The sequence below is a fragment of the Gopherus flavomarginatus genome, chromosome 1 (genome assembly GCF_025201925.1).
Source record: "Gopherus flavomarginatus isolate rGopFla2 chromosome 1, rGopFla2.mat.asm, whole genome shotgun sequence".
In the NCBI taxonomy this organism is placed as follows: Eukaryota; Metazoa; Chordata; order Testudines; family Testudinidae; genus Gopherus; species Gopherus flavomarginatus.
This window is the reverse complement of record NC_066617.1, coordinates 351,709,604-351,735,634: the sequence shown is the minus strand read 5'-3', so window position 1 is coordinate 351,735,634 and position 26,031 is coordinate 351,709,604. Positions and strand designations below refer to the sequence as shown.

Below are 26,031 nucleotides of genomic sequence, written 5' to 3'. Positions count from 1 at the left end.
ACTACAGGTACCACAGCGGCATAGCTACAGTGGTATAGCTTTGCTGGCATAACTCCGTACTGTAGATGTAGCCTTCAGTGACAGAACAGATTTTTTTGTTACTTTGAAGGAACACCACCTCCCCAAACAATGGTAGCTAGTTTGATGACAGAAGCATTGTTCTGGAATGCTTCCATCATCAGCCTAGCAGCACGTTCACTGGTTGTTAGGTTAGCATAGCTACACCCCTCAGGGTGTGGATTTTGCACACACCTGAGCAATGCAGCTATGTCGACCAAAATTTAAGGTGTAAACCAGGCCTAAAACAGTTACACTGCATCAAGTTTAGCCAATTTGTTAAACATTTACTTATTGTCATTCATTACATTTTTAAACATATTGCAGAATGCAGTCAAAATAGAAAAAGCTGTATGTGTAAGGCCCTATTTAACTGGCAATAGTACGGATTCCACAATAGAAGGCTTCCACTGCAATTCTCACAGTGGGCGCTGCGAGAGACCCTGCTCTCAGCCCCAGGTGGCTAACAACTGAAAATCATGGAAAAGTAATAATGGACTTTGTTACCGCAAATAATAGGGTCCAATATTACTTTTCCACAATCTTCCATGCCTTGTCTGCAGCTCAGCCAGTCTGACAATCATTTGCAATTCAAGTATGGCCTTATGGGCGCACCTATTACTAAATATAACAAGCACTTTGTTGGCCCTTGGTCTGCAATTTAGCATGTGAAAACAAGAACAGAACATAAAATTATGAACATGACAGTATAGAAAGAGTAGATAATCATCAATATTAGGAAACAAAAAATGAAATGAAAAAAGAGAAAGATGTCACCAGAACATGGAAGTAGCTACTAAGCGTGTCTATACTTAAAACACTACAGCAGCACAGTAGTGCCAATGCACCTGTGCCATTGTAGTGCTTCAGTTCAGATACTACCTACACCAACAGGAAGGGTTCTCTCATTAGTGTAGATTATCCAATTTCTTCATTGACCTAGCACAGTCTATGTGGGAATGTACTTAAGTCATTTTAACAATACTACTCGGCATGTGGATTTTTCACATCCCTGATCAATGTAGTTGTACCGACCCAATTTTCTAGTGTAGACCAAGCCTAGGATTTCTGCCTAAGTTGTATGGTTTCTTGAAGAAATGCTCCACACAGTTAAGTGTTATTTATTAAATTATGTATTTAGTAAATCAGAGTGGTCACTGCAAACTCCAAGGAGAAAATGTCACTGCATCTTAGACTCTTGAGAAACAGCAACAGTTTTATTCCATCCCCACCCTCAAAAGTTGTTCATTTAAAAGAGAAAGTAATTTTATAAAGCTGTAAGAAAAATCAAAGTATAGTTTAACTCTTAAACACCAGTTTTATATTCTTGCTTAGAAAGCTTCCCAACTGATAAAAACATACAGACAACACTGTTAGCACTCCCTTTTTCAATTCCCAACCATCTAAAGATCTATCCATTAAAAATAAAATGTTGAGTTAACAACAAGATGAAAAAATTATCTGAGCCCATAATTAAAAGATCGACACATCTGGTTTTATTGTAGTACTGTATTCTTATTTGTACGGCACAGAGCTAATTACAAAGAAACATTTACCAGTTTTCAAGTATTGTTAAGATTTCAGTTCAAGGCTTCTGCTTCAAAAAGCCATATTTAACAATATTCCATACAGATAGCACAAATTGATCATCATTCAAAGAATTTTCCCCTCTGTTTGGCTTACATACGATTCAGAAGGCACTAAAAATCCCTGCAGTCACATTCTTGGGAGTGGATCTTGTTCTTAGTTGTACAGGCACACATCATTTTGCATGTTGTAAAATTAGCTGTTGCTCATATGCAGTAGATTTTACAGAACGCAGTGATGCACATGTGCATATTAGAGGCCACGATTAACTCCCAGATTGCTCTGATCTAACAATGAAGTGTTTATAATCGTGCAAAAAAGGGGAATCCTATTATAGAGCAAAATAATGTCACATTTAAGTTAAGATAACTTAAAAAGTTATCTTAAAGCTGACTAAAAATGCCATGGAGTCTTCCATGCTTATTGTTTTAATACTTTTGTTGAATAAGATGATTACAAGTAAAGATGTGTTTCTCCAACTATGAGCTGTACAAACTCAGTCTAGGCTCAATCAAGTCTAGTTCTTCCCAGCTCACATATCACCAAGAATAAGAGCTCTAGAAGGTTATATTTGGCTCTTAATGACACTTGGACTACCCCACTGCCTACAATGGGGTTGTAGAAGTGTAAAAAACTGGAACTCTAAATAGACAATCCAGCTGATACTGCATATGATGGAACAGAATCCACAGCTAACTAGTTCTTAGCTGTGCTGACTCTGTATTTCTGTGAACATGCAACTCTGAATACAAAGAAAGCAGACGTTTACCTTTGTACATTGTCACTTTTTAAATTGGTATCACACTAACTTTGGATTGGTGAGATTAGTTTTTCCAAACATTCAAGCTTTTAAAAAATGAAAGACAGCAGAAGCCCTGTTACCTCTTTTTCCCCATTTCTTATACTACCTTTTAAAACAAAGCAGGAAATGTGGCCAGCAGCTGGTCCCGTCTCTTCTGCCCCAACACAGCTGTATCCACTTTAGCATAAAGAAAAACAAGGATGCTAAATACACATATACTTTATCAAACAGTGATGTTTCACAAAGAAATTAGTTGTCTCTTCTCTTCAATTCCTATTACCACTAATGGAAGCTATTTAAGCACATCACTGGGCTAAGGAGACCCTTCAATTTACTCTTAATGCAACATATAAATCCATTATACCTTAGTTTTAAGGTTTAAATATATTAACTCAATCATTTTAGAAACAGATGTCTCAATTGTTAACTCTAGACTTAAGTTTACCCATTCTTTGTGAAACCTCACTTTACACTTAATTTTTCACAACCCTTTCTTCCCCAATTTACATACACATAAATAATCTAAACATTTTAATACAACCAAAAAATAAAAAGGTGTATTGTAACCTATTCATCTTGCAAGATGGGTAGTATTAGTGCTGGTCCAAAAGCAACTCTCACACATTTGTCTGTGACCCCCAAATTATTTTATTCCTCCTCTCTTAACTAAACATGGAGGTCTGCATGAGTATTATTTTTTCAAGCCATCAATGAAAAGACAACCTTTGTTCATCTGCAATTGTATTTCCTAACTAACAATAGAAAGTTAAGAGATATTTATGAATAGTCAGAGATGTCAATTTAAGATCCCATAGTAAAGTTACACAACTGTGCATGCAATTTTCTAAGTAAAACGCCACTTTTGAATACAAGGAATCTCAGTGAGTTTGGGAATACAGACTATTTATCGTGAACTAGAATTAGAGTTATTTCAATGCACTGCAATCTTTAAATTGCAATTCACATCACAGTTCTGTGAAAAAAGTAGGTGACTTGCCTGCATTAGAGTGCCATTGTATAATGTTAATAATTGAAACCAATACTTGGGTTCTCTTTAACATACATCACCAAGTAAGGTAGACTAATGAGAACTGATTTTCTTTTTTACAGTGATATTGAGAACCACCCAGGACTAGAATCAGGAACTGTATATCACCGGAAGACACAAATCCTGACCTTTCAAAAGAAGGCCCATTTGCTTCTAGTTCTGGGTGGTCTAAAGACAAAAGACCTTAAATTTAAAAAAAAAAAAAAAAAAAAAAGGCACATCATACTGATTACCATATTATTTGTCCCTTTCCCTAGTCAGATGCATATTTCAGTAGCAAATATCTTTAAAACTGTTACTATTAGAAGAGAAGCAAACAGTGTAGGTTATTTTTCCATTAATTTGAGAGATACTGGCTACTAAAATCAAGTCAAAATTCCACTGCAGAATATAGGCAAGGAGAAGAATAAATGATCAGAATGTGATTTTAATATTCACTACCTGTCCATCATCCAAAGCTGGAAACACTTTGGCAAATCAGTACAAATGCTTTTAGGATGAGAAAACATTTCTAAGCACTGGTCCTGAACCAATGATCAGAAAAACCTGGACTAAGCATCAATGCAAGCTGTTTGATATCGCATTATGGGAATATATGGATCCTTACCAGGTTGCGAGGTGGAAAACGACTGTTCTTTAACCCCTACACAACGGAGCCTGGCAGGGCAAGCACCTAAAAAAGAAACTGTCAGAGAGGTTTAATAGTAATGTATAGTTGAGAATTGTTACAGTTTTATATGCATGCTTTAACTGTTTGCTGATCAATACTATTTTTGTTCTTAAGTCTGTCCAGTGATGATGATGTCCTAATAAAGTAGCATTTTTCTTTTTAAAAAAACAAGTATTTTCAGCTCCTCAGGATAAGCAGACTACACATTATGTGATTCAAAACAGGGTACACAGTATTATCTTTACTGGCAACTGTGGGGACTGAGCACACTTTCATACTTCAGGTTTGCATGATCTTTCACTCACTGCTGCAAACGGCTCCGAATACACCTGCATGTGTCAGTTTGCACAATATTTAGTACACTGCTGTAGCAGATTCCAAGCGCGCTACTTGTGCGCCAGTTTTGCGCGATCTTTACCCAATACAAACAGGCTCTCAAGTGTGCCGTTCACACGAGCTCTTTACCCTCTGTCACACACGGGCGCCGTTCCCATGCCAGGTTTGCCTACCCCCTGTTTTTCAAGCCATGACCTGCTTGCTCCGCCACGGCCCGAGGCCCCCGGATGTGGGCACAGACAGATGAAAATAAAGACCGAAGCAGGTACTTGACCCTACATTTTGAAGGAGGCACATGCCCGCCTGGCACACAAGGAGCAGAACTCCACCGACAACTGATCCCTGTCCACGTGGAGGCAGATCCCGCCGGAGGCCGGCCGCTCCTCCCCCTCCGACTCCCCAGCATCCTGGCTCGGCAGGGCGTAGTCGTGGTCGCGGCTCTCGCCGGCCTGTGGCGGGTGCTGATGGGGCGGGTCCGTGTCCCTGAAGAGGCTGGTACGGAGCCTGAGCCCTCCCGCCCCGGCCAGGCGGCTCAGCAGCTGCCCCAGGGCGCTCTGGTTGGCCAGCACGGCCCGGAGGTAGCTGGTCTCCCGCTCCAGATCCCGCAGGCGCCGGTTCAGCCCCCGGTTGCGGTCCCGTAGCTGCCGGTTCTCAGCGGCCAGGCCCTGCAGGCGGCTCTCCAGTCCCAGCACGTATTGCTTCTTCTTCAGCCGGTTCAGGCGGGCCGCGGCCGCCGCCTTCAGCCGGCTCCTGGCCGCCACCCCGCCCGGGCTGGCCCCACAGCTCCTCTGGCCCGGCGCGCTCGTGGGCGGCTCCGGCTCGCCCTGCTGCCCGCAGAAGCAGCCGCTCGGCTCCACGTCCAGCTCCCAGTGCGGCTGGGCCGCCTCCAGCAGGTCGCCCAGCTCCAGCCCCGAGAATAGGTCCTCGTGCTCCGCCGGCTCCTCGGCCCCAGCGGCCGCCTCCCCCATGGCCTGCTGCGGCTGCTCCAGGACGGCCGGGTCCCAGCGCTGCTGCTTGGGGCGGGGGCCCCCCGGCTCCTCCTCCCCGCCATCGCCCCCTCCGGCCGCAGGCGCCGGCCCCGCGCTGGGGAGCTGCCAGGCGGCGGCCGAGGGGCTCTCTCCGCCCGACGAGGCCGCCAGCAGCTGGGTCAGGCTGTGGCGCATGGTGGGGAGGGGGCGAGGCCCGGGCTTCCCCGCAGGCGGGTCTGGGGAGAGGAAGAGGCTCCCCGCAGGGGGAGGGGAGACGCCGCGGGACTGAGAAGCGAGCGAGGCTCCAAGGCCAGGTGGGACCCTGCCGCCGCCAGCCCCGGCTACCAGGCCGCAGCGCGCGGGGCTGGAAATGGCGGTTGCTCCAGCCAGGGCTGCGCGGAACCGGAAAGAGAAAAGACCCCTCCCCTTCTGCGCGCGCGCCATTTGGGGGGGAAGGGGCGGGGCAGTGGGGGATTCTGGAGGGGAGGGGCAGTGGGGGGGAGGATTTTGGGGGGGGAGGGGCGGGTATCTATTGGGTTAGGCCGGCGGAGGGCAAGTAGTGTGGCTGTGTTACAAAGCCGAACAAACAGGCTGACTTGCTTAAAGGTGGTCTCCCTATACTAGGGTGACCAGACAGCAAATGTGAAAGATGGGGATGGGAGAGTAATAGAAGCCTATATAAGAAAAAGACCCCAAAATGGGGACTGTCCCTATAAAAATTGGGATAGCTGGTTAGCCTGCCGTATACTTACAAAGACGCTTTAACCCCAGGAGCTGTACCGAGGACCTGTTAGCGCAGGCGAGACCCCTGAACTGTGGCCATTGCTGGAGCACAGCACAAGGACAGCGAAAATGATGAGGGGGCTGAGGCACATGGTTTATGAGGAGAGGCTGAGGGAACTGGGCTCATTTGGTCTGCGGAAGAGAAAAATGAGGGGGGATTTGATAGCTCCTTTCAACTACCTGAAAGGGGGTTTCCAAAGAGGATGGATATAGACTGTTCTCAGTGGTAGCAGATGACAGAACAAGGAGTAATGGTCTCAAGTTGCAGTGGGGAAGGTTTAGGTTGGCTATTAGGAAAAGCTATTTCACTAGGAGGGTGGTGAAGCACTGGAATGGGTTACCTAGGGAGGTGGTGGAATCTCCTTCCTTAGAGGTTTTTATGGTCAGGCTTGACAAAGGCCTGGCTGGGATGATTTAGTTGGGATTGGTCTTGCTTTGAGCAAGGGGTTGGACTAGATGACCTTCTGAGGTCTCTTGCAACTGTATTCTTCTATGCTTCTATGATGTGCACACACTAGGGGAAGAGAACTGTTTTGCCAAGAACCCCTGCCAATGCCCCTATTGCTATAGTAAAATGATGTATTTATTATCCCTGTAACATCACACAGAACAGCATGGGGCTCAGTTTACTTGAGGATGATGTACAAAGTCCAGGTTTAAACCTGATTTCCAGTGATCCACATTTTTCATACCTAAGACCTGATCCAAGCCCACAGACGTTGATAGGAGCTTTTCTGTTGATGATGATTGCTTTGAATCAGACCCCTAATGTAGAGAGAGCTAATCATCCACCTGAAAATCATCCTCTGTGATAAAGATACAGTACATGTACTAATCTGCTTTATCCTGCCACACAGGTAATAAACTGTGATCTTGTTTGTGTGACCCCTTTTTCCTTTCCAGCTCCACTTTACTGTATATTAACAATATGCTATATCAAATATAAACTCTTCAGGGCAAGAGCTTTTTCTCTTTAGTTGTCATGTAAAATACTTAATGTACATCTATAATCTGTAAAAATTACTAGAAACATGAGAGGCAAGGAACAAACAAGACAAACTCGTAAATGAATATGAACTTTCCATAGTAAAGTCCATTGTTTCCCAGTTTTATTTAGCATAACTTGTTCTACTACTCAAAGTGCCACGTTAGGCTGCCATCTCAAATCAATGGTATGGAAACAAAAGATGGGCTTCAAACCAGACCTCATAAAAGGTTTGTAAAGCTGTGGGCACACTATAAAGAAATCTGATAAAAGATCATTTTAGTTTTTTAAAAAAGGGTTACTAACAAGCAGTAAGTAGTGTGCTATAATAGTTCTGCTGAGAGCTGAACAGAGAGTGAGGGGTTATGACATGAAATGACGGAGTTTGTTATTCAGCTCTTTTTCTTTAGTTAGTAAGTCCATGCTGTGTTTCTTGTAAGCATCAAACTGCATCCAGAGCTCACTGTATGCGTGCTCACGTCCCTCCACATGTCGCTGCAGCTCTTGCACCCTTAAGTTGCTGTCCACTGCTGCTACCTCTCTCACAAAGCGCTCCTCTGCTGTCAGCCTGGCCCTCTCTGCAGTCTCCAGTTTCTTCTCCAACTGCTGAATTTCCCGTTGCTTCTCCTGCAGTGTCTTGCCCCTCTCCATAGCCAGATGCAGCAGCTCCTCTTTCTCACGGCTCACCCTCTCCAACTTGGCTTGCAACTCGCTGCCCTCAGCCTTTTGCTGTCTTTCTGCCTGCTCCAGCTGTGCAACAGTTTGGCAATGCTTCTCCTCCAGACTTTGCAGCTGACTTCTCAGTAAATCAGTTTCCTTGGCATGGTCACTGGCTTGTTGGCTCTGAGCTTCCAGTAGCTCCTTCTCTCGCTCCTGGGCTCTGTGGCTATCTTGAGCACATCTCTCCTTTAAGGAATCTGCCTCCTGAGAGAGCCTCTTCCCCTGGGAAGTGAGTTGGAGGACCTCAGCCTCCTTCTCCTTCAGAGCCTGGCTGAAAAGGGTCTGGTTTTCCTGCCTCAGGCACTTATTTTCCTCCCTAAGCAGCATGTTCTGCTGCTTGTACTCATCCTTGAAGTGGATCATGTCCTCATGGTTGGCAGCCAGGTCCATAAAGCGCTCCTCCAGCTGCTGGGCCCGGCGGGTCTGACTTTCAAGCCTCACACTATCCTCCATCCTCAACTCCTCCAGCTCCAAGTTGAGACTCTCCAGTGCCTTGCAGCGCATTAGGGTATCATCCGCTCGCTTCTTCAATATGCAGATGAGCTGAGACTGCTCATGAAGGCGTGAGCGTAGCAGAGCTTTCTCCCCCTTCTCCCCATCAGAGAGCCCATGGAGTTTCTCCAGGGCCTCATACAGATCTCTCATGTCTCCTTTTGTCTCTATTTCAGCCTCCTTTGAATCATTTGTGGGGCAGGACATCTCAGGATCCTTCTCATCCTGAGGCATGGAGCTGCTGTCTCCTGCAGAGTCTGTAACTCAAGCTAGATAACAACAACTTCTCTTAGTAACATTCAAAATTATTTAATTGCACCCAACAGTTCTAGTTTCCCAACCAACAGGGCTGCAATTGGTGGATATGCCCAGGAAGTTCTATTATATCACAAGTCAGGAGACCTGGACATTCCAGAACAGATTGCAGTTTGCCAACAGCTCTTGAACTGGTCACTTTCCTTGGCTCTGCAGATTGGGGAGGGCGGGAAGAATCTAATCAGTATTTTAGATGTCTGTATTCTAATGTGAGAAGTATGGGGAATAAGCAGGGAAGAAGTCGAAATCCTAGTAAATAAACATAACTATGGCATAGTTGGCTTCACAGAAACTTGGTGGGATAATGCGCATGGCTGGAATATTGGTATAGAAGGGTACTGTTTGCTCAGGAAGGACAGACGGAAAAAAGGGAGGAGGTGTTGCCTTATATAGTAAAACTGTATACACTTGGACTGAGGTTAAAATGGAGATAGGAGACAGGTTTGTTGAAAGTCTCTGGGTAAGGATAAAAGAGGTAAAAACAAGGGTGATGTTATGATACAGGTCTACTACAGACCACCTAAACAGGAAGAAGAGGTGGATGAGGCTTTTTTTAAACAACTAACAAAACCATCCAAAGCACAGGACTTGGTGGTGATGGGAGACTTCAACTACTCAGACATCTGTTGGGAAAATAATACAGCAGGGCACAGATTATCCAATAAGTTCTTGGAATGTATTGGAGAAGGTGGAGAAAGCTACTAGGGGAGAGGATGTTCTAGATTTGATTTTGGCAGATAGGGAGGAACTGGTTGAGAATTTGAAAGTGGAAGGCAGCTTGGGTGAACATGATCATGGAGTGGTAGAGTTCATGATTCTAAGGGAGAACAGCAAAATAAAGACAATGGATTTCACAAAGGTAGGCTTTAGCAAACTCAGGGAGTTGGTAGGTAAGATACAGTGAGGAGCAAGTCTAAGAGAAAAAAAACATTGAAGACAGTTGGCAGTTTTTCAGAGAGACAATATTAAGGGCTGTGACACATGGCCAGAAAGGGTTAAGCATCCTGCAGGCTAAATGACCCAGAGTCAACCTGTAGAGACATGTTAGAAAAGTATGTGAATGGCAGTTAGGGCCATTCCATATTAGATAGGTTAGAACTTTAAAATGGAAACCTGTATTGGTAGAGAAGTAGAGGTGATACTAATAGTATGTGTGGCTTGTTCAATTTTAGCCATGTAAACAGACAGTTCCTTTCTATTACTATAGCTATTGATTTAGAGAGCAAAAGGAAATATTAACATTTAGATGAATCTTGGGTGAAATAGTATAATTGTCTATATGTTTCTTTAGAGCTGTATATGAGCTAGGTAATGGATAAATTACCGGTGATGTTTGGGAAACAGAAGGCTACATCAAAAGCCTATTGTTCACCCAGAACTATATTGTCAAGAGAATGCTAATAAAAGACTGTATAAAAGACTCTTGGGACCTGATCCTTTCATCTCAGATCTGCTTGATGGTTCATGCAGGGGACGCTTAAGCCACAAGGCTGAGATCTCCAGTCCTAACCTGGAATTACACTGAATATAAACATTGGACTATAACCTATGAACTAATTCTGTAAGAATTCTTTGGACCTATAAAGCTTACTATCTTCACTATGAATCTGAATCTCAAGAACTGTACTCATATCTGTATGTGTACTGATCTTTTAACCAATACTCTCTCCCTTTTCTTTTTTAATAAATTTTAGTTTAGTTAATAAGAATTGTCTGTAAGCGTGTATTTGGGTAAGATCTGAAATATTCATTATTAACCTGGGAGATAATGTGTCTGATCCTTTGGGATTGGTAGAACTTTCTTATATGATTAATAAGATTTTCAGTAATCCTCATCATATTTGACCTGGGTGTCTGGGTGGAGGCCTGAGGCTGGGTTGTTTTAAGGGAACTGTTGGTTTCACAAAACGAGATCAAACTAGTTGGAGATATAAAAGGTAACAGGAAAACATTTGTGATCAACTCAGGACAGACAGCTGCAAGGGAGGGGTAGGAATCAGTCCCAGAGGGTTAAAAAGCCCTGCTCCTTATCAACTGGGAGGCAACTACAGGTCAATCAGGTTCAACTGAGAAAGGGTTACCAAGGTAGCAATTAGAATCAGCTGAGGGGGAGCTACCTGAGGGTAATTAGTATCAGCTGATTCCAACTTAGGGCTGCCTGAGACCTTTTTAAACCCTTCCCTAGGAGGAAGGGGGTGGAGGGGGCGGAAGAGCAGAGAGAGAAGGAGCCTTCCTGCCAGGAGTGTAGGAGCAACAAGACAGCGAGCCTCACCAGAAGGAGAGGCAGTACTCTCTCCCACAAGGGAGTAAAAATACTATAAGTAGGACTGGTGGAGATATGAGGAGCAGACTTACCCTGTGTCCTTAGGGGGACTGCAGTACTCAAGCCTGTCTCACCAGGGCTAAAAGCAGCAGAGGCTGGGGAGACTGAGAAGGTACCTTGCCATACATGGTGTCAGGGGTGGGATATGAGTAAGACTTCATTGCAAACCATCTCAGGGCAGGGTAAAACACCCCCTAGAAAAAAAACCCAAACAAACAAACAAACAAAAACAAAATGGAGGATGCAGTGAAGACATTGGTGCAGGCCACTGCGGCCCAACAAGAAGCTACCAGGGTGCAGATAGCTACCCAGCAGGAGGCAGTGTGAATACAGCAGGAGACAAATCAACTACTAATGAGCCAGACGGCTCAGGATCGAGCCACCCTGCATGAGGTTGTGAACCAGTTAAAGGCCCTGACCACCCTAATGCATGGCCCCCATGGGACTCGGCCCCTGCAGGCAAGCCACTACTTACAGAAGATGACGATGGATGATAACGTGGAGGCATATCTCCTTGCATTTGAGAGAATGGCCCAGCGGGAGGCCTGGCCCCAAGACCAGTGGGCCAGTATCCTGGCTCCCTTTCTGTGTGGGGAGGCACAGAAAGCATATTTTGATATGACAACAGAAGCAGCTTCAGATTAGTCCCAGCTAAAGGCAGAGATCCTGGCGAGGTCTGGTGTGACGACAGCTATAAGGGCACAGCGGTTCCATGAGTGGAAATACCGAGTTAACAGAGCCCCACGGTCCCAGCTGTTTGACCTGATCCATCTAGCCAGGAAGTGGCTGCACCCCAAGACCCACTAGCCGGAGGAAGTTGTGGAAACCATAGTTGTGGACAGGTACATAAGAGGGCTACCGCCGGACATATGAGGATGGGTCAGTCAAAATGATCCTTCCTCCTGTGATGGTCTCCTGAACCTATAAACCAAGCCACATCCAAAACCTTTCCGTTTAAAGCAGAGCAGAGCAGACAGGGAGCTGCAGATGGGAATTTGAGAGAGTTTGACAGAGGGAGGCTTACGATGGTGAGGAGGACCCGCAACACCTGTGGCAGCACTGCTTCTGTCTCCTCCACCTGCGCCTGTAGCCGGACAGAGCACCAAAGCATGGATGCTTTTACCCAGATTCTGGTGTGGGCTTACAAAGACTGTAACTTGCAATTTCCACTTACTGATATCCAGGCTGGGGGTGGCATCCAATGTGAAAGGTGCCTACTGGTGGAATCTCTCAGGCAGCAGGTGGGAGAGCTACAGGAGGAGGTGGCTAGGCTGAGGAACATCCGTATCCATGAGCAATTCCTGGACAGTATCCATGTGGAGACAGCTGACGTAGCTGTCCCAGTTCACAGGACTACTGACACACCAGTGGAGGAGGAGATGGCTCAGGGTGGACACCGGCAGCTGGTTACTTCTGGCAGCAGGCAGTGCTCCACCCCTGCTGCAAACCCTCCTGCTGTGGTAATAGATAACCGTTATGCTCTTCTTGATACAGGAGAGAAGGAATCACCCCCAACAGTTAAGGAGGCGAAGCCTCGTACCCCTAAGGCTGGGAGGTCTGCTGCCACCACTGATAATAAGAAATGTAGGGTAGTGGTGGTTGGAGATTCTCTGCTGAGGGGGACAGAGACACCCATCTGTCGCCCTGACCGTTCATCCCGGGAGGTATGCTGCCTGCCAGGGGCCCGTATCCGAGATGTTACAGAGGCATTGTCGAGGATTATCCCGCCTTCTGACTACTGCCCCATGCTACTCATCCATGTGGGCACAAATGATATTGTGAGGTGTGACACTGAGCAGATCAAGAGTGACTACAGGGCTCTGGGAGTACGGGTTAAGGAGTTTGGAGCGCAGGTGGTATTCTCTTTGATTCTTCCTGTCGAAGGTAGGGGCCCGGGCAGAGACAGATGCATCGTGGAGGTGAATGCCTGGCTGCGAAGATGGTGTCGCCAGGAGGGCTTTGGCTTCCTCGACCACGGGATGCTATTCGAGGAAGGACTGCTAGGCACAGATGGCGTTCACCTTTCGAGGAGGGGAAAGGCCTTATTTGCGCACAGACTAGCTAACCTAGTAAGGAGGGCTTTAAACTAGGTTCGACCGGGACCGGTGAGGTAAGTGGGGAACAAGACCTGGGAGGTGGATTGGAAACAGGAGGGAACACGGGCTATAATGGCAGAGAGAAAGGAGGGTTAGGGCAAAGCTGGGAGGCAAGATCAAACCAGTATCTTAGATGCCTATATACAAATGCAAGAAGTATGGGTGATAAGCAGGAAGAACTGGAAGTGCTAATAAATAAATACAACTATGACATTGTTGGCATTACTGAAACTTGGTGGGATAATACACACGACTGGAATTTTGGTGTGGATGGGTATAGTTTGCTCAGGAAGGATAGACAGGGGAAAAAGGGAGGAGGTGTTGCCTTATATATTAAAAATGTACACACTTGGACTGAGGTGGAGATGGACATAGGAGATGGAAGTGTTGAGAGACTCTGGGTTAGGCTAAAAGGGGTAAAAATCACGGGTGATGTCGTGCTGGGAGTCTACTACAGGCCACCTAATCAGGTGGAAGAGGTGGATGAGGCTTTTTTCAAACAACTAACAAAATCATCCAAAGCCCAAGATTTGGTGGTGATGGGGGACTTCAACTATCCAGATATATGTTGGGAAAATAACGCCGCGGGGCACAGACTATCCAATAAGTTCCTGGACTGCATTGCAGACAACTTTTTATTTCAGAAAGTTGAAAAAGCTACTGGGGGGAAGATGTTCTAGACTTGATTTTGACAAATAGGGAGGAACTCGTTGAGAATTTGAAAGTAGAAGGAAGCTTGGATGAAAGTGATCATGAAATCATAGAGTTTGCAATTCTAAGGAAGGGTAGAAGGGAGTACAGCAAAATAGAGACAATGGATTTCAGGAAGGCGGATTTTGGTAAGCTCAGAGAGCTGATAGGTAAGGTCCCATGGGAATCAAGACTGAGGGGAAAAACAACTGAGGAGAGTTGGCAGTTTTTCAAAGGGACGCTATTAAGGGCCCAAAAGCAAGCTATTCCGATGGTTAGGAAAGATAGAAAATGTGGCAAAAGAACACCTTGGCTTAACCACGAGATCTTGCGTGACCTACAAAATAAAAAGGCGTCATATAAAAAATAGAAACTAGGTCAGATTACAAAGGATGAATATAGGCAAATAACACAGGAATGCAGAGGCAAGATTAGAAAGGCAAAGGCATAAAATGAGCTCAAACTAGCTACGGGAATAAAGGGAAACAAGAAGACTTTTTATCAATACATTAGAAGCAAGAGGAAGACCAAGGACAAGGTAGGCCCACTGCTCAGTGAGGAGGTGGAAACAGTAACGGGAGACTTGGAAATGGCAGAGATGCTTAATGACTTCTTTGTTTCGGTCTTCACTGAGAAGTCTGAAGGAATGTCTAATATGGTGAATGCTTACGGGAAGAGGGTAGATTTAGAAGATAAAATAAAAAAAGAGCAAGTAAAAAATCACTTAGAAAAGTTAGATGCCTGCAAGTCACCAGGGCCTGATGAAATGCATCCTAGAATACTCAAGGAGTTAATAGAGGAGGTATCTGAGCCTCTAGCTATTATCTTTGAGAAATCATGGGAGACGGGGGAGATTCCAGAAGACTGGAAGGGGGCAAATATAGTGCCCATCTATAAAAAGGGAAATAAAAACAACCCAGGAAACTACAGACCAGTTAGTTTAACTTCTGTGCCAGGGAAGATAATGGAGCAGATAATTAAAGAAATCTGCAAACACTTGGAAGGTGGTAAGGTGATAGGGAATAGCCAGCATGGATTTGTAAAGAACAAATCATGTCAAACTAATCTGATAGCATTCTTTGATAGGATAACGAGCCTTGTGGATAAGGGAGAAGTGGTGGATGTGATATACCTAGACGTTAGTAAGGCATTTGATACGGTCTCGCATGATATTCTTACAGATAAACTAGGAAAGTACAATTTAGATGGGGCTACTATAAGGTGGGTGCATAACTGGCTGGATAACCGTACTCAGAGAGTAGTTATTAATGGCTCCCAATCCTGCTGGAAAGGTATAACAAGTGGGGTTCCGCAGGGGTCTGTTTTGGGACTGGCTCTGTTAAATATCTTCATCAACGATTTAGATGTTGGCATAGAAAGTACGCTTATTAAGTTTGCAGACGATACCAAACTGGGAGGGATTGCAAATGCTTTGGAGGACAGGGTCAAAATTCAAAATGATCTGGACAAATTAGAGAAATGGTCTGAGGTAAACAGGATGAAGTTCAATAAAGATAAATGCAAAGTGCTCCACTTAGGAAGGAACAATCAGTTTCACACATACAGAATGGGAAGAGACTGTCTAGGAAGGAGTATGGCAGAAAGAGATCTAGGGGTCATAGTAGACCACAAGCTTAATATGAGTCAACAGTGTGATACTGTTGCAAAAAAAGCAAACATGATTCTGGGATGCATTAACAGGTGTGTTGTAAACAAGACACGAGAAGTCATTCTTCCGCTTTACTCTGCGCTGGTTAGGCCTCAACTGGAGTATTGTGTCCAGTTCTGGGCACCACATTTCAAGAAAGATGTGGAGAAATTGGAGAGGGTCCAGAGAAGAGCAACAAGAATGATTAAAGGTCTTGAGAACTTGACCTATGAAGGAAGGCTGAAGGAATTGGGTTTGTTTAGTTTGGAAAAGAGAAGACTGAGAGGGGACATGATAGCAGTTTTCAGGTATCTAAGAGGGTGTCATCAGGAGGAGGGAGAAAACTTGTTCACCTTAGCCTCCAATGATAGAACAAGAAGCAATGGGCTTAAACTGCAGCAAGGGAGATTTAGGTTGGATATTAGGAAAAAGTTCCTAACTGTCAGGGTAGTTAAACACTGGAATAGATTGTCTAGGGAAGTTGTGGAATCTCCATCTCTGGAGATATTTAAGAGTAGGTTAGATAAATGTTTATTAGGGATGGTCTAGACAGTATTTGGTCCTGCCATGAGGGCAGGGGACTGGACTCGATGACCTCTCGAGGTCCCTTCCAGTCTTAGAGTCTATGAGTCTATGAGCTAGTTGCCCTCGTAGAGAGACACCTAGCAGTTCAGGAACTTTCTCACACCACCGTGGAATGGAGGCACCAGAATAGGAGGCAAGTCTATGTACCAAAGGCCCAAGTTGCCGTAGCTCCGGGCTGAACTATGGAGAGAAGGAAGGAGACCGAAGAGCGGCCCGAGTACTCGGAGGGACTTGGGGACTGGGAGAGAAAGAATCAGGGGGTAAGGCCCCACAGCCCAAAAAATAGGGGGCTGCCTCAAGCAGGGTACCGATGTTATGCATGTGGAGAGATAGGGCATATAGCTGCCCAATGCCCAAACCTAGAGGAGCCTATGCAATGTGTGACCTGATAAATCTAGTAGGTTTTCTAGATGGTCCCTCATAGATATACTAGGACAGTTAAAATGAATGGTATAAAGACCACTGCGTTAGTAGACTCAGTAAGTGCAGTCACACTGATCTCGGGAAAGCTGGTTGCTTATGATCAACTATCCCAGGCCAAGCGCATAGGGATATCCTGTGTCCATGGGGATGCCAATTATTACCCGACCATCCCAGTAAAAATAGAGGTCCTGGGAAACCCCACTAAGGTGACGGTGGGGGTGGTCCCGAAACTCCCCTACCCAGTCCTCATAGGTCGAGACTTCCCAGGGTTTGGCAGTCTACTTCCTGGAGGGGAGTCAGAAGAAGATAACTACCCAGAGAGCAATGGAATGGCTTCAATAGTTAGCAACCCCCCGGCCTTCCATGAATTTGCCCAGGATTTATTCTCGCCCTCTGGGAAGACCAGGAAGACTCAGCGAGAAAGGAGGGCAGATAAGAGGAGGGGAACGAGAATCCTGACCCAGAACCAGAAGCCTATACTCGTAGGGGAAAGAATTGGCCTGACTGACAAAGGAACTGGGCAGGAGGTCGGTGAGCCAACAGCCGGACCCAATTCCCCAGGGACCTCCCTCAGGGGGAGAGGGAAATAGAACCCCCTGAGTTTGGGCAAATTGGACCTTCACTAGAGAATTTTGGACGGGATCAGGCCAATGATCTAGTATATAATAATATTCGCAAAGAAGTAGTTGAGGTGAATGGGGTCCCTGTGGAAGGAAGAGCCAAGGGCCCAGGGCCATATTATATGATCAGGAAGGATCTGCTGTACAGAGTAGTCCGTATCCAAGAGCAGGTCGTGGAACAGCTCCTAGTACCACAGAAACATCAGAGGGGAGTGATGGAGCTAGCCCACAACCATCTGTTCGGGGGACATCTAGGGGTAGATAAAACCCTGGATTGAATTTTGCAGAGGTTTTTTTGGCCTGGAATCTATGCGGCAGTCCGGCGATACTGTGCCTCCTGTCTGGAATGCCAATTACATGGGCCCCGACCACGCTTAAGGGCACCTTTGGTACCTCTGCTGATTACTGAAGTCCCTTTTGAGCGAATAGCTATGGACCTAGTAGGGCCGCTAGAAAAATCAGCCCGAGGCCATCAGTACATACTGGTGGTGCTAGATTATGGCACCTGGTACCCCGAGGCCATTCCCCTACGGAACACTACGTCCAAGACCATAGTGAAAGAATTAATCCAAATTTTTGCTAGAGTGGGAATACCCAAAGAGATCCTGATGGATCAAGGAACCCGCTTTATGTCTAAATTAATGAAGGATCTGTGTGCAATGCTCCACATACAGACCCTAAGGTCATCAGTCTATCATCCACAGACCGATGACCTCGTCGAGCATTTTAATAGAACATTGAAGAACATGATACGAAAGGTGGTGAGCCGGGATGGGAAGAACTGGGACACCCTGCTACCGTACCTAATGTTTGCAATAAGGGAAGTACCTCAGACTTCAACTGGGTTCTCCCCATTCGAACTGTTATATGGTCGCCACCCCCGTGGCATACTGGACTTTGCCAATGAAATTTGGGAAGAACAGCTGAACCCAGGGAAAAACCTCATCGAGCATGTGTTGCAGATGAAAAACAGGATAGCCCAAGTCACCCCCATAGTGCGGGAACACATGGAGAGGGCACAAGGGACCCAACAAACATACTACAATTGCCAAGCGACGATCTGAAAATTCCAGGTGGGAGATGGGTAATGGTGCTCATACCCACAGCGGAGAGCAAGCTCCTGGCCAGATGGCAGGGGCCATATGAGATAATAGAAGCTATTGGAGAGGTCGATTACAAGGTCCGACAGCCTGGACGCCAGAAGCTGGAACAAATCTATCATATAAACCTGTTGAAACCTTGGCAAGATAGAGAAGCTGATGTGGTCACTCTAGGGTCACCTCCTCTCGAGAGCAACCCACCTGGCCAAGTGGGAATATCCCCTGACCAACGAACTGAGGTGATCAACATGATCAAACACAACCAGGACGTGTTCTCAGAAAAGCCAAGCAGGACTGTTGAGGTTCACCATCACATCTTCACAGAGCCTGGAGTGAAGGTGAATGTCAAGCCATACCGGATCCCAGAGGCGAAAAGAGAAGAGATCAAGATAGTAGTCAGGAAAATGTTGAAGTTAGGAGTCATTGAAGAGTCTCATAGCTAATGGTCAAGCCCAGTGGTCCTAGTACCTAAATCGGACGGCAGTATGAGGTTTTGCAATGACTTCCAGAAACTGAATGAGGTGTCCCAATTTGATGCGTACCCTATACCCTGGATAGATGAGTTAATTGACCGACTGGGGAAAGCACAATTTTTGTCCACCCTTGACCTGACTAAGGGTTATTGGCAAATTTCCTTGGCCAAGGCCGACAAAGAGAAGACGGCTTTTTCAACACCAGAGGGACTGTATCAATACACTGTCCTCCCTTTTGGTTTACATTGGGCTCCTGCAACTTTCCAGCGGCTCATGGACAAACTGTTGCAACCCCTGCCACATGGCAAGTATGCAGCCACCTATCTTGATGACGTCATTATACATAGTCCAGATTGGGAGACGCACTTGGGGAAGGTGGAAGCAGTCCTGGACACCTTGAGGAAGGCGAGGCTGACTGCAAATCCCTCCAAATGCGCAATTGGGCTAGCAGAAACCAAATACCTTGGGTATATAGTGGGGAGAGGCATGGTGAAGCCCCAACTCAACAAATTAGAGGCAATGCAGAAGTGGCCCAGAACAGCCCAGAAGAAACAGGTCAGAGCATTCCTGGGGCTGGTTGGGTACTACAGGCGGTTCATCCCCACTTCGCCACCAGGGCATGCCCACTAACAGACCTAATGAAAGCCCGTGGCTCAGACATAGTAAGATGGTCTAGTGCGGCTGAGGAGGCTTTTGCAGATCTGCAGACTGCCCTCTGCACCGATCCAGTGCTGGTAGCTCCAGACTGGGAGAAGGAGTTTATCTTGCAAACGGATGCCTCTGAGGTTGGGTAGGGAGCGGTTCTTTCACAAATGGTTGGAGCAGAAGAACACCCAGTTCTGTTCCTCAGTAGGAAACTCCTGCCCAGGGAACGTAAATATGCCATAGTATAGAAGGAATGCCTGGCCGTAAAGTGGGCCGTAGAAAGCCTTCGTTACCGCCTACTCGGATGGAGGTTTACCCTTGTCACGGACCATGCCTCTCTGAAGTGGATGCACCAAAACAAAGAGAAAAATGTGAGAGGAACGAGGTGGTTCCTGTCGCTACAACCCTTCCACTTCAGAATACAACATAGGTCCGGAATCAAGCATGGCAACGCGGACGGCCTTTCAAGGGTACACTGTTTGCTGACCTAAGTAGCCCAACCCTATAGTGTTGAGTAGGGGGGAGGGGATATGTGATAAACTCAGGACAGACAGCTGCAAGGGAGGGGTAGGAATCAGTCCCAGAGGGTTAAAAGGCCCTCCTCCTTATCAACAGGGAGGCAACTACAGGTCAATCAGGTTCAACGGAGAAAGGGTTACCAAGGTAGCAATTAGAATCAGCTGAGGGAGAGCTACCTGAGGGTAATTAGTATAGCTGATTCCAACTTAGGGCTACCTGAGACCTTTTTAAACCCTTCCCTAGGAGGAAGGGGGGGGAAGAGCAGAGAGAGAAGGAGCCCTGCTGCAGGAGTGTAGGAGCGGCAAGACAGTGAGCCTCACCAGGAGGAGAGGCAGTACTCTCTCCCACAAGGGAGTAAAAATACTCTAAGTAGGACTGGTGGAGATACGGGGAACAGACTTCCCCTGTGTCCCTAGGGGGACTGCAGTACCCAAGCCTGTCTCACCAGGGCTAAAAGCAGCAGAGGCTGAGGAGACTGAGAAGATACCTTGCCACACATTCTACAAATACATTAGAAGCAAGAGGAAGACCAAGGACAGGGTAGGCCCGTTACTCAATGAGAGGGGGGGGAACAATAGCAGAAAGTGTGGAAATGTCAGAGATGCTGAATAACGACTTTTTTTTGGTTTTCACCAAGAAAGTTGATAGTGATTGGATGTCTAACATAATGAATGCTAGTGAAAATGAGGTAGGATCAGAGGCTAAAATAGGGAAATAACAAATTAAAAATTACTGAGACAAGTTCGATGTCTTCAGGTCACCAGGGCCTGATGAAATGCATCCTAGAATACTCAAGGAGCTAACTCAGGAGATATCTGAGCCATTAGCGATTATCTTTGAAAAGTCATGGAAGACAGGAGAGAGTCCAGAAGACTGGAAAAGAGGAAATGTAATGCCAATCTATAAAAAGGGAAATAAGAACAACCCAGGAAATTCCAGACCAGTTATCTTAACTTTTGTACCTGGAAAGATAATGGAGCAAATAATTAAGCAATCAATTTGCAAACCTCTAGAATCTAATAAGGTGATAAATAACAGTCAGCATGGATTTGTCAAGAACAAATCATGTCAGACCAACTTGATACCTTTCTTTCACTGGGTAACAAGCCTTGTGGATGTGGGGGAAGCAGTAGATATGGTATATCTTGACTTTAGCAAGGCTTTTGATACTGTCTCGCATGACCTTCTCATAAACAAACTAAGGAAATGCAACCTAGATGGAGTACTACAAGGTGGGTGCATAAATGGTTGCAAAACCATTCCCAGAAAGTAGTTATCCATGGTTCACAGTCATGCTAGAAAGGCATAACGAGTGGAGTCCCGCAGGGATCAGTTCTGGGTCTGTTCAATATCTTCATCAATGATTTCGATAATGGCATAGAGAGTACATTGCAGATGATACCAAGCTGGAAGGGGTTGCAAGTGCTTTGGAGGCTAGGATTAACATTCAAAATGATCTGGACAAACTGGAGAAATGTTCTGAAGTAAATAAAATGAAATTCAATAAGGACAAATGCGAAGTACTCCACTTAGGAAGGAACAATCAGTTGCACACATAGAAAATGGGAAATGACTGCCTAGGAAGGAGGACTGCAGAAAGGGATCTGGAGGTCATAGTGGACCGCAAGCTAAATATGAGTCATCAGTGTAATACTGTTGCAAAAAAAGCAAACATCATTCTGGGATGTATTAGCAGGAGTGTTGTAAGCAAGACATGAGATGTAATTCTTCCGCTCCACTCCACGCTGATTAGGCCTCAGCTGGAGTATTGTGTCCAGTTCTGGGCACCACATTTCATGAAAAATGTGAACAAATTGGAGAAAGTCCAGAGAAGAGCAACAAAAATGACTAAAGGTCTAGAAAACATGACCTATGAGGGAAGATTGGAAAAAAATGAGTTTGTTTAGCTTAAAAGTTGTTACAAGGAGGAGGGAGAAAAAAAATGTTTTTTTGTTTAACCTCTGAGGATAGGACAAGAAGCAATTGCAGCAGGGGAGATTTAGGTTGAACTTTAGGAAAAAATTCCTAATTGTTAGGGTGGTTAAGCAATGGAATAAATTGCCAATGGAGGTTGTGGAATCTCCATCATTGGAAGATTTTCAGAACAGGTTAGACAAACACCTATCAGGGGATGGTGTAGATAATACTTAATCCTGCCATGAGTGCAGTGGACTGGACTAGATGACCTCTCAAGGTCCCTTCCTGTCCTATGAATCTGTGATTCCCTGCTGCACCAGTGCAAAGTTAAGGAAGCAGTGAAGAAAAGACACGTAGCCCTAGCCAGGAAAAAAACCCCAAACCTAAATAAGAGTAGTACTTATCCATGTCCAGCAATCCCCTAATGACAAACCCAAGGCAGTTCTTTGTTGCTGTGATTCCAGGCAAATATTGTCTGTTTACTTAACTATAACATTAATAAGACAAATAAATCCTTACACAATTTTCTTCCCCTCTATTCTTCATTCCATATCTATTATTAGAAACACAAATATAATGGGTTACTGGACTGGTCTTTTAACTGATTGTAAACAATGACTGGATGTCTATGAATGAAAAGGGCTATATAAGTGCTAATTATTATTACTGAAGGTGAGTGATCTAATGGTTAAAGCACAGGGTTGGAGACTTGGATTCTAATTTTTCCTTTGCCACTGACTTGCTGTATTATCTTGGGCATGTCACCTGCTGTGGCTCCGTTTCCTCATCTGAAAAATGGGGAAAATATTTATATTATAGGAGCAGACTGGGACCCTATCATGCTCGGTGTCGCAGAAATGTGTGAAAAGACACTAATGAGCTTCTAGTCAAAAAGATTCATGAATAGGGGTGTGTAAAACATACATGTAAACGAGCGTGCTGAAAAGCAGCATATTTTATTTTTAGATTGTGAGGTAGTGGTAGGATAACAGGAAGTGGGGAGGCAATGCCAGGAAAGGGAGGATGGAGGGCAAGGGAGGTAATGTGAAGGAGAGTAGTGGGGGCATACAGCTAGTCAGCAGAGATTAGAGCACTGTCTCAGAGCTGTGTAGTGGTGACCTTCTCCAGAGGGTGCCGTCCCATACAGGTACACCAGTCCATTCACATCCGCTGCTGCTGCTTTCCCTACCTCATGACAAGTGGAAAGAATTGGTTGGGGGAGGAAAAGACCAGGTTTAGGTGGGCTAGGTGCAAGGGATGCAAGAGAACAGGCTAAAGAGGATGGATTAAGAGTAGTGTATAGGAAGAGAATAGGAAAATGTTTCCTTACCAGATATTTTCTTTTCTCTGGTTTGTCTGCCACTCCTACTGTAGGGTTTCTGTCTCCATGGAGACCAGGGGCTGAATCAGACTCTAGTCATTCCACAGCTCATGCCTGTGACTTGGCTCCTTGGAAAGCTGCCAGGTGTTGGCAGGCCAACCCTGAAATAGCTGGGAGTGCTTCACAGCAAAAAAATACCACTAACATATCTTTTTAAAAGATCTTGTAAAGAGAACTGGATATTCCAGAAGAGAAAATGTTGAAATGAATTACAGGCCTGAACTCACAAAGAGCTGGAGAGGTCACATTGTCAGGCTGTAAACTTCAGGGCAGGGGCCTGGGCTTCATACCTGCCTCCGTGCTGAAGATAATGAGATATGGACCCTGCCCCAAAGAGCAATGAAGGATCTGGGCATGAGGTGAAAGAGAAGAGCAAACAGCAAAAGTAATGTACTTGGAGAGAGGTTGTGCATATGTCTTATTGGCTCTACTTGCGTGTGTGTGGGGAGGAAGTTTATGTACTGTATGTGCAGAGGGGCTGAGCACAGATTATAGCTTTTTAAGTAGTGTAAGTGGGTTGGTGTGGGTGGGTGAGCAGGCTTGGGTTTACAGAAGCTGGAAATGGGCAACGGAATGGATCACTTGATTACCTGTTTATTCCCTCTGGGGCACCTGGCATTGGCCACTGTCAGAAGACAGGATACTGGGCAAGATGGACCTTTGGTCTGACTGTGTATGGCCATTCTTATATTCTTACATAGGCCTCCCTGGCAAATTAAGTGCATTTTTAGGTGGGATTTGATGGACTAGAACAGAGGGGAGTATATGCTGCCTATAAGGCAGCATGGACAGAGGCCTGAATGAGAGTGGGAAATATATGTGATGGGGGCTGTTAGGTGGCTTCTGTGCAGCAAAGATGGTGACAAAAAGACATGAGAACAGAAAGCTAGGCAGAGTATGTAGGCAAGGGAAAATGCTCTCTTTTCCACTTTATTCACGTTTGACAATACTGATTTTGGAACAGGGAGGTAAAGTCATGTCAAGGCTAGTCATATATGTGGGAAATTTATTTCCAGGTGGGAGGATTATATGCAATTGTGATAAATGAGGGGTGGGGGGGAGCTCCCTTTTATGGATCCAGCCAGCCAGTTAGCTCTAAAATCCCTCTTAATAGCTGTTCTCTACTGGCTTTACCTGTAAAGGGTTAAAAAGTCCCCCTGCATAGGCAAAAGGAAGGGAGTGGGGCAGTTGAACAAAAGAGCCAATGGGAAGGCTAAAGCTTTTTAAAATTGGGAAAAAACTTACTCTTTCTCTGTCTGTTGTTCCCAAGGAGAAGCAGAGACTGGGCTGGAACTATGCTCTAAGAAGCCTGGGGCTAGGTATGAAAAATCATCTAAACCATACTTAGAAACTACTCACTTGAAACCCCCAGATATGTAAGTAGATCAAGAAATGTCTAGGAAGACGCGAGTAGATTTATTTTTAATTTCTTTATGGCTTTTGGACTGCTCTGTTCTAACCCAAACTGCTTTTGTTTTGCTTGTAACTTTTAAGATGGACCTCAAGAAGGTTATTCTTGATGCTGACTTTTTGTAAATGGAATTTTTAAATCTAGCAATAGCCTGAGTTTTCGATGTATTTTCTTTCCTTTTGTTTTTAATAAAATTTACCTTTTTTAAGAACAGGATTGGATTGTGTGTCCTAAGAGGTTTGTGCATATGTTGTTTAATCAGCTGGTAGCAACAGCTGATTTCCTTTGTTTTCTTTCTCAGCTCTTCCCTGGAGTGGGATGGGGTGAAAGGGCTTGAGGGTACCCCACAGGAAGGAATTCCCAAGTGTGCCTTCTGGGGTCCTTAAAGGGGTTTTGGGTGGTGGCAGCATCCACCATCCAAGGTCAGAGAAAAGCTGTAACCTTGGGAATTTAATACAAGCCTGGAGTGGCTAGTATTAATTTTTAGAATGCTTGTGGGCCCCCACCTTCTGCACTCGAAGTGCCAGAGTGAGGAATCAGCCTTGACAGCAATGTTTTTAAAATATAGTAGGCACTTTAGACTCATCAGAATCGCTGATGTACTACAGCTTGTGACAGTTTTGCTGGAAGGAAAGTTCAGTGGAAGAACAGACATCAGGTATCTATTATCTTAAAAAGTGATGGACACAACTGCTTACAGCCTCCTTCATAAAGCATAACTGGAGTTTAATTCAAGACTGCTATTGACTCACTGGCACGCACTTTCCGAGAAGGTTGTCTTTTGCCTTCTTGTATTGGGTCTCAACTACATGCCCCAAGAGACCTGGCTATGGATGACTTGGAAGCCTTCTTCCTTTTGACTGCAGGGTAGCAGAGTATGTCTCCGCCCCAGCTAGGAGTGAGTCTTCCAGCCTGGATAGACAAACTCGCGCTAGCTCAGCCCAAGCTAGCTCCGTAAAAACAGCAGTGTGGATGTTGTGCCACAGGTGACACACCTGACCCCTGGGTCTAACCTTGGTTGGCTAACCCAAGTCTCTGCTGCTACCACAATGGTGTCACTGCTCTTAGTGCACTAGCTCAGTCCAAGCTAGTGCAAGGCTGGCTACCCACTTGCTCTCAGCTGCAGTGGAGACAGACCCAAGCAAAACAAACAAGGAAGTTGGCTTCCTGAAGCCTTCTGTCTTGACAGCTGAACCCTAGATATCAAAAACAAATTCCTCTAGGCTTTTTTCTGTCAAAGCAAATGTTAGTAGCTTAGTCTGAGGTGCATAGTGCTTTAGTGTAGGGTTGTTTGCACATATAGTATTAAAAAGTCCATATTGGTTAGGTGAAGGATTTTCAAGGAACTATTACGAATAAGTAAATACTTTCGTTAAATGCAGTTTTAAAAATATTAGGTCTCTTCATCACAACATTCCTTGAGAGTTAAAATTCTTA

General features: G+C 45.4%; 2 protein-coding genes across 2 annotated transcripts; both read right to left on the bottom strand.

Moving 5' to 3' along the window:
- Window positions 1-1,530: 1,530 nt before the first annotated feature.
- CREBZF (CREB/ATF bZIP transcription factor) lies at window positions 1,531-5,890 on the bottom strand. The gene is made up of 3 exons (XM_050942219.1): window positions 4,780-5,890; window positions 4,102-4,179; window positions 1,531-2,623 (listed from the first exon to the last, which is right to left on the bottom strand). The coding sequence occupies exons 1-2, from the start codon at window positions 5,661-5,663 to the stop codon at window positions 4,131-4,133; spliced, it is 933 nt and encodes a 310-aa protein (XP_050798176.1). The 5' UTR covers window positions 5,664-5,890; the 3' UTR covers window positions 1,531-2,623; window positions 4,102-4,130.
- Window positions 5,891-7,314: 1,424 nt separating this feature from the next.
- Window positions 7,315-23,243, bottom strand: CCDC89 (coiled-coil domain containing 89). Its single transcript, XM_050942124.1, has 2 exons — window positions 23,133-23,243; window positions 7,315-8,717 (listed from the first exon to the last, which is right to left on the bottom strand). The coding sequence occupies exon 2, from the start codon at window positions 8,680-8,682 to the stop codon at window positions 7,600-7,602; it is 1,083 nt and encodes a 360-aa protein (XP_050798081.1). The 5' UTR covers window positions 8,683-8,717; window positions 23,133-23,243; the 3' UTR covers window positions 7,315-7,599.
- Between the last annotated feature and the right edge of the window lie 2,788 nt (window positions 23,244-26,031).

What these genes read in the sequence shown, in the direction of transcription:
- CREBZF (XM_050942219.1), bottom strand. Translation starts at nt 5,663, where the DNA reads ATGCGCCACAGCCTGACCCAGCTGCTGGCGGCCTCGTCGGGCGGAGAG. An exon ending in GCATGTGCCTCCTTCAAAAT is followed by an intron (nt 4,180 to 4,779) that starts GTAGGGTCAAGT and finishes CCTCTCTGACAG; the next exon opens with TTTCTTTTTTAGGTGCTTGC.
- CCDC89 (XM_050942124.1), bottom strand. Translation starts at nt 8,682, where the DNA reads ATGCCTCAGGATGAGAAGGATCCTGAGATGTCCTGCCCCACAAATGAT.